The sequence below is a fragment of the Crinia signifera genome, chromosome 1 (genome assembly GCF_055691185.1).
Source record: "Crinia signifera chromosome 1, ASM5569118v1, whole genome shotgun sequence".
Classification (NCBI taxonomy): Eukaryota; Metazoa; Chordata; class Amphibia; order Anura; family Myobatrachidae; genus Crinia; species Crinia signifera.
This window is the reverse complement of record NC_139217.1, coordinates 55,282,809-55,298,023: the sequence shown is the minus strand read 5'-3', so window position 1 is coordinate 55,298,023 and position 15,215 is coordinate 55,282,809. Positions and strand designations below refer to the sequence as shown.

Genomic DNA, 15,215 nt, shown 5'->3' with positions numbered 1-15,215 from the left:
ATCTGCACCGATACTTTTTCGGAGCTTAGATCAATTGTGGGGAAGTGAAAGAAATTCCATGCCACCTGCCAGAGTTTACTCCCGGTCAAGACTTTAAAAAGGGTGGTTTGAACGGTTAACTGAACTCAAATGGTTCTCCGGTTATAACCATTGCATTATGTAAATAGTATTTACACTTGTGTGACTTTCTGTAATTAACCGTAACTTCAGATATGTGTAGTGCGGTCTGTCAGTTTCCTAGAATTAACAAGGTTATCATTTTGCTGTCTCTCTTTGTAATTTTATATGAACGTGGATCTAATTGGCTGTTCATTATGTTTTAGTATAAATTTTGGTTTAATATTTCCTAGAGGGAATAATCTGCTGTAAATGATGAGGAAACGCAGACACAGGCCTCATTTGACGACATATATGTTGTCTCTTTATCAAAAATCTGCAGAGTAACCATGTTGTCTGGTGACACAATATCTGCAGGATAATCTGTATAAAGGGGTGTACACACGGAGCAAATTTGTGCTATTTTCTAAGCAATCTGACTAGATTTCTTAGAAAGTAAGCACAGATCTCTCTGTATGTATGCTCCGGGAGATTAAATATCTCTTGCTAACTAAGTCAGTGCAAGCAGTCACAATCTAGTCAAATTGCTTAGCAAATGACTGCAAATCTGTCTGTGTGTACAGAATGAGATACTGATCGCAATCTCTCATTCTGAACAACTACCCGGCCTTTTTTTGCTTAAGCAAAATTGCTTAGCACAAATCTCTGCCTGTGTATGTGCTCTCCATGGGAGATCTTTTTTTTACGCAATCAGTGTTTATTATGATAAAACAACATACATACATTGTAGTATAAACATTTTCATTTGGACTACAAAGAGTACATAAAGTGTCAGATTAGAGTAGCATGCAGTCCATATTTTAGTTGTTGACTAATATATGTATTAACATTTTAAACTGAAGAAAATAACACATTTTAGTGTAAAAGCATTAAACAGGAAAATAATACAGTGATAGAAGGAAGTAGGGAGAGAGAAAGAAGGAAGATGGGAAAGCGGGGGTCCATGGGAGATCTTGACACCAGAAAAATTGCTTAGCAAAATTGCTTAGCACAGATCTCTACGTGTGTATGCCCCTTTACTTTAGTCACTGTATTTACTGCTGTCTAACTTATTAACCTTTTTGCCACAGTAATAAATCAGCAATCTGCTTTGCTGTATAGATATTTCCAGATTTTGAAGTTACTATTACCAACAGGGTCATACATCGACTTCACGGTCCGTAGTTAAAAGAAAACCCAGTTAATCTCGGCTCAGTGCAATGATTTTTTGGGGCTGGTAATACACCTGGGTGCATGTCTGTAGTGTTCATTCTAGCACCTGCTATATTTGAAAACCCATGCAGTTCCTCTTACCTGCCTGGGCTGTCGCTGTCTGCTGTAGAGGTTCTAGCACAGTGTGGTCTGTATATCAGCACTGATATGCAAACCAGACCTGTGCTAGAAACACCGCAGCAGACAGCGACACCCCAGGCAGGGAAGAGCAACTGCATGGGTTTTCAAATATAGCGGGTGCTAGAATGAACACTAGTCTGCATTGGGGAGTAATCACCCTGCGCACTAGTCGCGGTAATCTGTTTGTGGGCTGTTGACGTAATAATGACCAATAGGGCCCAGTGACAGGACTCACATAATGTACCGGTTCCCTTTATGATCTCAATGGGTTATTATATCATGAACTTCAGTTCCGCTCACTGGATTTTTGTGTGGGGGGTATGGCTGCATATTAAGCTTTACATATGTGCTATCATCATTGGCAATGTAGTTCAGGGACTGGTGGCATGGTTACTCTTGAATCCAGTGTGGATGACCGGTCAGATAATTCAGTCTGACACGACTGCACCAACTCTGTTTTTGTAGTCTAGTAAATGTAAAGCTCTGCCAGTCTCTACCGCAGCCTCCGTTTTCCTGCATTATGCAGCAATGCAGAGTATTTTAAAGCCAACACTTTTTAAGGATTATATTAAATATGTTCCTCATACCACCATGCTTTAAAAGTTTATCACTGACACATTTAACTCTTGATCTACAGTGTACTTGTATTCTCTACCACATCACCTGCTTTCTTAAATAGAATTTGACGCCAGATAAAAAAAAGTAATTTTTTTCTTTTTAGTCTGCCCGCGCATCAACCCGGGATTTAGCTCCGTGTGAAAGGGTCTTGTCACCGCATCCCGTATTCAGCATTCTGGGATTTCTACCCAGGTCCCGACCTGGGTAGATTCCGGAATCGACACGGGATGCGATGAGTGCGAACGAGTATTCCGGGTCACTGCAGTGAAAATGCGCCGCTGGGAGCTGCTGACATCTCCCAGCACCGCCCCGGCTTGCAAGTGTTAAAAGGGGTATTAACAGTCTTTCTCCATGATTTCGCTATTTGTTCTATGCATAGGTGTCAGAACAGAGGGGAAAGGTAAGAGGGCAGCTGCCCCCCTACCAAAGTATTTAAGGGGAGCCAATTTACTGTACCGCTAGGTGCAATGTGGCCACCATGTAGGCTTACCTAGGGCGGGTATGGGTCAATGGGTTGACACACCATTTAGGTGGACATGCATTGGGTTGACCACTGAAGGACGACGGGGCTGAACCATGAAATGGGAAGACCTGGCTAAGGACAATAGGGTTGGAAGATTGACACAAGCATAAGGTAGACATGAGTTTTTTACGGGTTTATTTGTCCCTAATGTCAACGCGGACATAGTCTTAAGTCTACTGCTGCACTTGGTGCCTTGGTTTTGTTCTCCCACCACTTTGTAGTGGATGGTAGGGCATGAAATGCCACCTGTCGGCTCAAAAAAACATGAAAAACCTAAGCATTAGGTAAACTTTTGGCTGTCTATCTAATTCTTACGTCGACCTTCCAACCCTGTGGCCCTTAGCCATGGTGACCTATTTCATAGGTCTACCTTCAGTGGTCAGCCCAATGCATGTTGACTTAAATTCCACCTAATGACTGTATTTCCCCCCCCCCCCCCCCCCCCCCCCCAGGGCAGTGTCAGGATGGAGATAATACATCTATTATGTCAGGTAGGTGACATGGTATGTTAAGTCCATCTGAGGATGGGTGGGGGGGGGGGTTCCTTTCAGCCTATAGGGGTGCCAAAATGTATTTATATCCTTATTTTTAACCCACCCAGCCTAAAAATGTTTTTACGTCCCATGATTTATGTGGTACAAGCCTCTTTAAATGAATTGGGTCTCCATGCAGGATGAGGTTAATCATGGAATGTTCCACAGTTCATCACCTGCAGAACTTATTCATGCGTTCTAATTAAACTCTGTGTGTAAATCGTTTCTCTGCCCAAACACCAGAAGTGATAAAGGGAACACTTGACGGGCCAAAATGTTCTGATCTGCCGTCATGTTCTAGGTTTCTAATCTCGCTAAGTAAACCGTGTATCTCAAACTGATTTATTTTTAAATGTCAATCCTTTGTAGAACAAGTTTTTCTCTGTAACATATCGGATCAGTGGTTCCAAAACTTTTTCGAATCAGGGGCGCACCAGTGTACCGGCACCCATAAGGCAAAAGCATCTCCTGGATAAATGCAGAAAAAAATATTAAAATAGTAGGTCGTGTTTATCTCGCAGATATGCGGTAATAGGCTTTGCTGGCTGTGTGCCGGAACAATAGCTGTGAAGAGCGCAGCGTTTCCTTGCTCACCATTTGTTTGAATGCTCTGCTATTGTTCTAGCGGTGAGAGATTGTCCACACATTGTCCCTCTGGCTTCACTGGTAACCAGTCGTACTGTTTAAGTTTTGTCTTCAGTGGGTGGCCGTGGTTACAAGTGGTGGAGACTCTCTCTCCTGGAATTACCTACGCCAGGTGAAGGACACGTCTGTTGTCTCAGGGTAGCAGGTAGAATTGGTCTGGATTTTTGGATGAATGAAATAAATAAGTTCCCAAAAATGTAGAAGGTCTTTCAGCATGTGGGTGTGAAAGGGGCATAACAATTTTTTTTTTTTTTTTAGAATAATTGCAATATGAATAAATATATTTTAATATCATTGCCATTATGCCAAAGCCTATCGTACCTATTCTAGTCTTTCCATGAGGATAGAATTCTGTGCACTGCCGCATTATGGTGGTGCCCGGGGTCTAGAGCAAGAACTTTCTTCCATCGTGTTACAATAGCAAATCATACCTATTTCCTTCCATGTCACCTGTTTCACCTTCCTATCTACGTATTTTTTCCTTATTGTCCTCTCTGTAATGACAATATCCCCCCACTTACATACGTAGAAATACATTTCTTCCCCATTGCTCCCTTGTACACCTTTCTCCACTCGTTCCTGTAGTTACACATTCTATGCACCCCCCACGACTGGCGGAGAGTAGTGATTTATCTGTAAAACCATTAGCGGTTCCCCAACTGTCTGGGAAGATAGATACCTTCATCTGGAAATTACACTCTGGGAGGGAAATATGAGGTTGGCTCCAAAGGTCAACACTGGAGCACGTGGACCCACCAATTAGTGTAGCTCCTCCACCTTGGTTCTGGCAATCTCTCAATCGAAGACCACATGATTGGTCAGTACAGTATGAAAATGTTCCAAAAAAAAGAAACAATTCCAAAAAATGGAAATGTTCATGTAGTTTATTTACACGCAGTTGTTCTGTAGTAATGTTATAGTATGTCCTACCTCAAGATTTGGCTTTCACCCATGCGTTAGTGAACAAGGCAATGAGCTTGTGTTTAATTAAATCATTTAACTGAATCGCTGCAGTCAGATGTAGTTATGCTGCCGCTAGACTTTAAGGCATTGGGGTTAAGACTTTTCTAAGCTTGTCACGATACACCTGGGTTGCTTGTATTACCTATGATGCTAAAATAAGCCTCTGTTTTAAATTTAAATGGTGTTTTTGTATAAAAGTATATGAGCCTTATTCTTTATCTAGTATCTGTAATGTGGTGCCGGACGGGGTCCCGACAGTCATTTACCCGACATCAGGATCCGGACCGTTAAAACACCGCATGGCCACCGGCTATTCTCCCTTGTTGGCGTCCACAACCGAGCTAAGCGAGCCCGCAAGGGGCTTTGTTGTGCTCGCCATGCTGTCTGAGTCCGGCCAGTTGGGATCCCGACGCCTGGATAATGACTGTCAGGATACCGAACCCTATACCACACCCCTCTAATAAACTAATATTACTGACACACATTCCCTCTTTATTACATGAATTGGTGGAGCTATATGAATAAACTAAATTGAGATTGGAATCATCTCAGAGCTAAATGGCATTGGTCCATTAAGGCGGTTGTGTGCCTTGGGATTATTCCCCCCCAATAAGCCGATTCCAGCTAATATACAGAGTCCTAAGGTATAAACACTAATTACTCTCCAATTAACTTTCATTTTTCGTTTTCACAGAAACATATTCGCCCGGAGGAAGAGTGTCCAAGTGAAAGAACAAAATGACCTTGGCTGGAAGTTATTTGGAAAAGTCCCCCATCGTGACACTGGTGACGTGCCGAAAGTACAAAAGGTATTCATTCTTTGTTTTTCCCTATTATTGCTTACTTTTCCTGCTCCGTGATAATCCTGCTGTTGCGCCCAGTAAATTTGCATGTGTGCTGTGTTCAGCCAGTTGGCTTGCCACCTCTTGAAAGATGAGGCTACAGGTACATAGCCTCCACTGCCTTCATAGTGACACAGGCTTTCCTGCAGTTTGCTCATTTTAATTAAAAAACTTGTTCCTTGTGATAAATGATTCTGGGAGCCTCCCAAAAATCAGGTGGGGCTACCAGCTACCCGGAAAGGTGGTCATGTATCTTGTTGTTTTCTTGTTTTTTTACACCAACACTGTTATGTCTGTTCGACCTGGTGTATCACTGCAATGCATATTACATTCAATGTGTACATATACAGGCTGGTGCTAGATTATTCTGCTGCTCTGGAAGACTCCTGTGCTCCACAGAACAGGGGAATTGGACTATGGAATTTTGGCTACAGCCATAAGAGGAAACCAGTATGCGCAGGTGGCTTTACAAATCACCCACTAGAAAATCCTGCGTAAGGGTATGTTTCGGCACACCCTCTGGCCATTTTTCCTTATTCTAGTACTGCCCCACAGTAAGGCTTCTAATCCATACATTCATTACAGATAAAAAATTTTTTTACATGCTCATTGCCACGGGTTACATGCTCCTTGCTGGAGATATATTGCTTATTGCTGGTGCTAACCTGCTCATTGGGGTGTATTCAATGCCGCAGCGAGGGGGTTAAACAGCGAGGATTGCAGAAAACCAGCGATCCTCGCTGTTTAACCCCCGCGCCGGCCGCTCGCTCTATTCAACGTTCCGGGGAATTCCTCGCCGTCACAGGACGGTGAGAATTCCCCAAAACAGCGAGACCCGCGGCTAATGCAGGAAACTCGCTGTATATAGCCGCGAGTCTCGCTGCTTCTGGAGCCACATACGCTAATTCCCCCTTGCTCAAAAAATGGAGTGAGGGGAAATTGGCGTATGAGGGGGGGTAAGTTGAATACTGTCAGGGTGAGTGGTGACAGCAAGCAGGAAGCTCTGCTCGCTGTCACCACTCGCCCACAGCATTGAATACCCCTAATTGCCAGCAGTTTCATGCTGGTTGCCGGGGAAGGGGGGGGGAGGGGGTTGAAATGCTCATGCTTGCTGCAGCTTGGGGGGTGGGGTGGGGGGGGTTTGTGGGTGGGTGTTATATGCTTAATGGTCGTTCCATTCACAGCGTGTCAATGCTCACGGAATCCGAATTCCAGATAATCGCTGGGCATATTATGCAGGATCTGTAGTTTGTCTCCCTCAAGGCTGTAGACCTTTTTAGAAGGGCAACTTTTTTTTTTGTTATTGTGAATACGATTACTGTAATAAGGTTACTGACTCATGGGCCCGATAACATCAGGGTTTGACGGCCGTGCAGGATGCTGTCCGAACTCTGCCTTTTTTTTATTTTTTTTATGGCATTTATCCCAATAAAGAACATTATGTGCAAGGTGATAATGTTCCAGCTTGTCAACTGTCAATTTACATATTGGAGATGATTGGCTGCATTTTGGGAGCATTATCACCTTGCACATAACAATGGGGAAAGATACCATTTCTCCAAGCAAACATTTGTAATGATGTAATGTCCACCTTTTTATATAGGAAATGTTTCTTGCATTATGTTTATTTGAATTTATATAACCAATGTGAGCGACGCTGGAATTTTTAGCACAGATGTTGGCAAGCAAAGGGTTAAATACTGTAGTTAATCCATCAATTTACTTTAGTTATCAAAACTTTCCTTTGAATTCCTTGTGCAGTTTGAAGCCTAGTTTTTGTGGCTTAATAGAAGTGATTTCTCTTCCTTTTCTAAGAATAGCGGTGCGTTCAAAGCACAATTCCTAAACCTACGGCCAGATTCCCACCCCTTTATCCCATGAATAGCGAGGTTTGACCTTTTTGCTGCTTACACAATTCTGTGTATGGTACATTACCTCTTACTGTACTTAAATAATTGAATACAGAGACAATACCCGGAGTCAGCAGATGATGTATCAGCAGAAATGAGCTGGAGGAGTTCTATATGAGCGACTTAAAAATAGATCTGTACAGGTTGCAGACCTGGTTAAGCAAGAGCTGGAGAAACCAGACTGACTGCTGTTTTTAATCAGGCTTGTACTGTATATTGGCCAGCGCCAAGCCTTAGAGAATATGTGTGGCTCAGATAATACTTCTATTTATACTGCCTCCTGCCTTGGTCTTGTGCTATTCGGAACCATCTCTTAGAAGTTTCATGCTGGTAATCACATGAGCTGAAGAAATGCATGAAGCACATAAGATAAGTCAGGCTGCAGAACAGAACGCAGTGACTCTACTATTAGGCATGTTTAGAAACCTGTAATAGTCTTCATTCTAGCACCCTGCTCCTTAAAAAATGCTTGCAGTTCCTCCTTCCTGCCTGGGGTGTCGCTGTCTGCTGTGGTGTTTCTGCAACAGTCTGCAACAGTCTGCATTGTATCTCAACATTGAGATACAAAACAGACTGTTCTTGAAGAACCACAGCAGACAGCGACACCCCAGGCAGGAAGGAGGAACTACAAGGAGCAGGGTGCTAGAATGAAGTAATATTGTTCTCACTTGTTACATATGATATACTGTATGGTGCTCTGGCCAATCATCTCCTAACTGTCATGTGTTTGAAAAATGTCAGGAGCTGATTGGCTGGGGCACCATTTATCATTTATAATGAGTGATAAACAGGAATTTCCCTTGTTGATATATCTGCCCATATGTAGTCAGCCAGTGTTCTTGTCAATTTAACCAGCTGACCAGAGAGGTGTTTCTATGTATCCACATCTGTAAATTGAGCTACTCTGTAGTTCCCCTTGTCATCCAGGCTAATCTTATTTTAGTAAACTTTTTTTGGATTAATGAACTTTTCTTTTTTTTTTTCACCTACTTTTAGCAAATGTGTTCCTTTTTAATTAATTCAAATGAGTGGTAGTCATCAACCGCTGTTTCCAGAACCACAAGAGGCAGTATGTCGCACCTCCCTTACTGTAACTAGCGTTGTATGCCCATCATGGTTTCATGAAGACTGTGGGGCAGATGCATTTATCAGCGAACTTTGACGGTTGATTCTTTACTGTTCGGTTACAAATCTGTGAAAGTGGGTTTCAATGGGATCGAAAACAAAGGAAAACCTTTTTATTGTTATGTAATAATTTCTGGACACAATGCAGAACCTCTGATACATCACTCTCTTAATCAGGAATATCGGGTAACATGTAGGCATCAGTAGGGGAAGCAACATACGCAATGATAAAGGCCAAGCACCAATATCACTGATGCAAAAAGGCCACTCCCCAGTTATATCTCTTATTACAGCTCGCTGCACATAATGGGCCAGATGCACTAAAATTCAAAAGTGATTAAATGGAGAGTGATAAACAGCCAGCCAATCAGCTCCCACCTGCCATGTCACAGACTGTGTTTGAAAAATGTCAGGCAGGAGCTGATTGGTTGGTTGTTTATCCATCTCAATTTGATCACTTTTGAAGCTTAGTGCATCTTGGCCAATGTCACATTTGCACAACAGGTGCAGTGTGGAAATTGAGGAACAGAAAAAAGCTGTTGCTCCTGTGGTGCAGAATTGGCACAGACCCTCCCTGGTTAACTCCTTACTATTGTGGTGCACATTTGGATTATTGCAAGTGACTGAGCCTAGCTGGCTGTGCGGTGTGCCGGTGGTCAGCTGACACCCTACAGTGATTCAGCAGTCCTGGGAACGCTGCAGCATGCAAAGCTCTGACGTCCCAGGAATTCAGCTAATAAGTAGCACGTTAACTTGTAATGGTTTAATGTTGCACCACAGCAGCAAAACAGATGGTGTGACCATTGGACAGATCCTGCAGCTGGGTGGTGGGGAAACCATGAGGCTTCAGGGAATCTGAAGGGTTATTAAAAACCGCCTTCTCCCTTTTATCTTTAGGTTACAGCAAGTAATTTGTTGACTGTTTGCAGAGCCAGGCTTTCTTGGGGGTATGGGTAAAAACCGGACCCGGACAAGATGCCGGATCGGACATCAAACTCTGCATTCCGGAGCTTGCAGTGTCCAGTCTGGGGGGTGTCCTGTTCAGGGGGCTGCCTGTGACAGGTGTCACCAAGGAGAGGAGGAGGGAGAGAATAAAGCCTTCCTGTACGGTCCAGGAATGTAGCAAAAAAGGAACGGTCCGGACCACACGGGGAGGCTGTAATCTCCCCTTCCCCCATGTCCCTGGTGAAAGCTATCGCAGGCATCCCCCTGGAGGGAACACCCCCCCACTGGACCGGACATCAAACTCTGCATTCTGGAGCTTGTAGTGTCTGGTCTGGCGTTCCGGGGTCTTGTCCGGTTCCAGTTTTTACTTGGTCTCCTTTCTTGGTCTGGCTAGTCAGATAACTGGTTGGGCAGAAATACCCTGCACTCCGCTTTATAGGTAACTATGAAGTAAAACTTGTGGTCTCGTGTTCTTGGCCTCTCTTCCTTGTGCGGTTAGGTTGCATTTCTTGATTGAGTCATGTCTTTTTATTCCTTTTAGGGGGGTGGGGGCATGCTGTGACTTCTAGTTCTGCAACAGTAAGGAAGTATCTGTGAAGGGGGGGGGGGGGGGGAGGGGAGTACTACCTGACCAGCTGCATTGTACTTACTCATGGTCTGTGAGGGGTTAATCCACCTGCGTGTGGCATCCCAGGAGCTGGCAATCTCTAATGCAACCTCCCCTCATACATACACAAGGCATGAGGGGAGGCTGGCGCTAGGTGATTGGATGTATTCTGTCTGCAGCTGATTGAAATGGCTGTTGCAGCCTGCTCTCCCATCTCCCAGCCCACTGTGCTCTTTAAAGAAAGGAGCTGACAGGAGAGGGATGCACGTGATGGGCCTCTGAGGGGATCCTGGTAATCTCCCAGGCATGCTCTGCTAGCTAGCTGGCTGGCTGACTCTTCCCCCTGCTATAGGATGATTGCTTCTCTGCAGCCGGTCTCGTACACGCAGGGCCTGGTGTGATGCAAGTCAGGATGGGGCAGCCGATACAATGTCTCTGAGGGACTGAAGCTTTCATGGTGAGTGCAGGCAAGCGTCACTGTGGTGATTGCTGGGCGTGACATTTACATGGGACAATACATAAGGTGCCCTGTGCTGGGGATCCCCCACCATCTTACAGGTGACCTTGCCGGGTGTAAGATCTCATCGCTGTAACCATTTCCCTGTCCATTCCTGTTCTCTCCAAGGACATTTTATACTGCTTCATTACAGGGCTTAAATATGTATATATTTATATACTATATTATATACTTATATATTTGTATGATTTGTGTCTTTTCTGTAACTAGAGGAATTATTTACGTTTTCTGTTGGGATTTGGAAAGTGTTGTTATATCCTTTCTATACGTCTGCGTCCTTGCTTGGAACAATAACCTCTTTTCCCATAGTCATCCCTTATATTTTATTAGTGCATGGCTTGTTTTGTGCCTTTTGGAACCAGAGAGCCACACATGAGCTTATTCAGCACTGCAATACTGGCAGCCTACCTGCCCCCCGCCTGGGCAAATGATAGTGTTTGTCATCAGGATGAGCCCTGGCTAGTGTCGCCTGACTGTGATGCCCCTTTCCTGGCCATTCGCGTTATGCAGCCATTCACTTTTGGGAGGCTGAAGAGGGAGACAAACCGAAGATTAATTAAGGTGTTCCAGTCTAAATGATATTGAAGCGTTCCGTTTGGTAAACTTACACCATATGGAAAGGCAGCGGCCGTCTTGTATAATTAATGGAGCTGCAAGACTATATTCTATCCCATCCTGTGCTTCTTACAATGCTTGGTGTGTGTGATTATGTAGTAACTATATATTTTCTTTCATCTCTGCGCTCCTTAAATTAAAATTCTCCTCTGTTTTTGCAGCATCATTTTTTTGATAGGTAACAAAACTTTGCTTGATTATAAATTGATTTATTTTTAAGAGGGAAAGAATTAGGGAGAGATGTACTAAGCTGTGGAGAGTGGTAGAGTACCGTCCAATCAGCTCTTAAATGCCGCGTTACAGACTGTTTGAAAAATGAAAGAGGTTGATTGTGATTGTTTGGTAGTTTATCACTTTACAAGGTTTAGTAAGGGGAAGATGTGTCAAGCTTCAAAAAGTGATCAATTGTAGTTTAATCACCAGCTCCTGTCATGGCAGTTAGGAGCTGATTGGCTGGCTGCTTATCACTTTTTTGAAGCTTAATACATCTGACCCTAAATCTCCATCATAGTGATTCTTATTGTGCGCAATTCCATTTCTGCCTCTCGTACACTGCAATAAGTGTCTGAAGTCTCAGATGTCAAACTATGTCTGTGTTATCAGACCGCCTTTATACATTTCTACTCTGCTATCTTGGTTATGTCGTAAAAAGTTTTTTTTATTTTTTACATCTCCGACAAAGTTACACTCCAATGTAAGTCGATTAGTGCCTAACTTATGGGCATCCTTTACATTGCAGCTAATAGTTGACAGTCAGATCTGGGGGAGGTCGCAGGGAAGACAGGCTCCTAAATTCTGTGTTTCATCCAACCCTTGGACTAGAGTCATAATATACAAATGGTTATAGCTGGTATTGACTCTGCCCTTTCTTAGTGCATTGATAAAGGAAACATCCGCTGTGGACATGCGATGTAATAAAATGGCCCTGTATCTTCTCCTTACATTAACTGGTTTTACTGCAGGAGTAAACATTACTACTGATTGTTAGAACATTACTTTTTATCTTGATTTAATGCTGTCATTTATTGGCTGCCTGCTACACTTTGCCCCTGTGCATTTTCCCGTTGCGGAGTGTGGTTTGCTGAGTGACATAAATATTTGAATTTTTAAAAGGCAGTTTTAATTGTTCATAAGGGGCTGTCTACTTGTGGAATGAGCATTCTTGCTATCTGGCCAGTGGGTCCTCTTTGGTGTACAGTATCCTTTAAATGGACCCCATCCCATCCACCGCACTACTACTATTATCCTTTTCATCTCTCTGTTGTAACTAAATAAATAACTCCTCTTGGGCCTTTTTTTTTATTATTTATTTATTTTGTTCCTCTTGGGGTTTTTTTTTTTGTCCTCGTGTTGTGGAAGTATCGAGTCTTATCATAGGTGCTACATAATTGGATATCCTTGTCTGCTCCATAAGTGGTAGTCGTTCATCAGCACAGCTCACTATATTGGCTGCTGTGTGATCTTTCCAGGAGATCAGAGAACCGTTTCGCACAGAGAACAGTTTCAGTTGGCCCAGAAATTTGGACTTCCCCAAATGTATCTGATGGCAACAACATCGAACACTAAATTGGATCAGTACTGGTACCAGAGTGCCAGTAATGGTTTCTCTGTCCATTCCAGGGAAATTCAGACTTGTGCACTATAACTTTTAGATATGGTTTCTTACACCCTATGGCAGGGGTAGCCAACTCCAGTCCTCGAGAGCTACGAACAGTTCATGTTTTCCATGTCTCCTCACAGAATTATAAGTGAAGTATTTATCTCCACCTGTGGATCTTTTAAAATGTGTCAGTGAGTAATGAGTGCACCTTTGCAGCAGCTAGGTTGTCTGAAAAATGTGAACTCTTGGTAGCTCTCGAGGACTGGAGTTAGCTACCACTGCCCTATAGGGAACGAAGCTGTGGAGCCTACAGAGGTCCTTCAATTTTAGGTTCTTCCAGATGACATTGACATCTGCCACCGGTTAGGTCTTCTGCATCAGTGGCCAATCATTTTTTTGCTGTAGACGTTGGGTGGCTTGTTCCAGAGATATGCGGGAGTCACTTGCCCTCACTACCTTGGGCATTGTTGAACCATACCTATGAGGAAGTTGGCATTAGGTGGCATCATAGTATTGGAGCATTCTGCAAAGTGGTGGTAACTCTCCTGTTGGCATAGCTCAGACCTCAGCATGGAATTGCTGCATAGCAGCGGGCTGGCCATTTCTTCCCAACTTCGATACACCTCATTGTCTCGATGTGACAGTCTGCTGTTGCTCAGTGTGACAGGGGAAAAAACCACACTTGGGACTTTCCGTATTTGCATATTTTTTAATGTGTTGCTTGGGTATGTCCCATTTGTGTAAGACAGCCATGGAGGTGATGAGGAAATGAATGAAGTATACATGTTCATTGGTTAAGTAGCCTAGTGAATATGTTGCTTGTACTCTAATAACTGCATAACGGCCTAGAAATAACTTCACACGTAGACACTTATCTAAAATAAAGACGCGACACCAAAAGCTTAGATTAAACTGTCATACTTATTTATTTAAGAAGTGGTATGACCCCCGATAAAGGGGATGGCAAAGACCAGGCACCTGAGACCAGAGACCGTTCAGGGGTGTTGCCCCGGGCAACGACCAGGTCGTTCCCAAATTCCTACACACCCCTTACCAAAGGCACAGCCCGCCCTGCGTGGACATCCCCCCGCCTCTAAGGCCTGACGCGAACATATCCGCCTAAATGTTCGTCGCCCCACCGCGCTGAGTCGAGGCCCGTCCGCCCTCCTGGCAAGGAGAGGGGTAATACCACGCAGGGACCACCTGACGCCCTTCTAGAATCCTGGTCGAGGGTGCTGTCCCGCCAATTTTAAACTTATAATAGCCAATTGATTCAAATTTTTGTGAGGCAAAGCCTTTAGAAGGAAGGGAAGGGAGGGTGGGGATCAAAGAATCAAAGAGGGCGCATACCCTTGCTGCCCTAACCTATATACCCTTGACCTGGGGTGCAACCCCCTTTGCCCCCCATTGGTGGGGGCTTCCCGCCCTGGGTTAACCCCTCCTTCTATGCCCTATCACTATCACTGAACTTTATTTACACAGCCCAATTCACAGGCTCTTAACTGCACTTGGGCTTATTCAGCCCTCGTTTAAACTAAGTAGCCTAGTGAATATGTTGCTTGTACTCTAATAACTGCATAACGGCCTAGAAATAACTTCACACGTAGACACTTATCTAAAATAAAGACGCGACACCAAAAGCTTAGATTAAACTGTCATACTTATTTATTTAAGAAGTGGTATGACCCCCGATAAAGGGGATGGCAAAGACCAGGCACCTGAGACCAGAGACCGTTCAGGGGTGTTGCCCCGGGCAACGACCAGGTCGTTCCCAAATTCCTACACACCCCTTACCAAAGGCACAGCCCGCCCTGCGTGGACATCCCCCCGCCTCTAAGGCCTGACGCGAACATATCCGCCTAAATGTTCGTCGCCCCACCGCGCTGAGTCGAGGCCCGTCCGCCCTCCTGGCAAGGAGAGGGGTAATACCACGCAGGGACCACCTGACGCCCTTCTAGAATCCTGGTCGAGGGTGCTGTCCCGCCACAGCAATGGTACTTCTCTACTGCCCTGAGCACCTAGTACCAATGCCCCGCCATACCCCACAGTAGTGACACCCACTAACATAACTGTTTAAAAATATCTTCCAGAAAAACTGCCATGCCCTCCTCTGAGAGGTGCACCCCGTCTGGCCTGTACAAGCCTGGTTTCTCCGTCACAATGCCCGGGTGTCTGACTGCCCTTCCCCCTTGCCTTAAGACAAATCTAGTCACAGCGTGATTCAGCTTTTTCCTAGCCTTCTCAATTGCCACTAGGTTTTTGGCGCCTCTCCATGAAAAACGTGGTACAATGTCTGACCACACCAACTTCAAGCCGTTCCACT

The 15,215-nt window shown here is 44.3% G+C and overlaps 1 protein-coding gene across 3 annotated transcripts in view; it reads left to right on the top strand.

The window, feature by feature from the left end:
- The window catches only part of TBC1D14 (TBC1 domain family member 14), a 77,254-nt gene that overhangs the window by 29,154 nt on the left and 32,885 nt on the right, over nt 1–15,215 (top strand). For 2 of the 3 annotated variants that reach the window (XM_083155246.1, XM_083155257.1), the window contains one exon: nt 5,426–5,540. In XM_083155246.1, the coding sequence (XP_083011372.1) occupies nt 5,426–5,540 (115 nt within the window). Of the gene's footprint in view, nt 1–5,425; nt 5,541–10,316; nt 10,618–15,215 lie in introns of those variants that run through there. The other variant, XM_083155265.1, reaches the window with a different exon arrangement.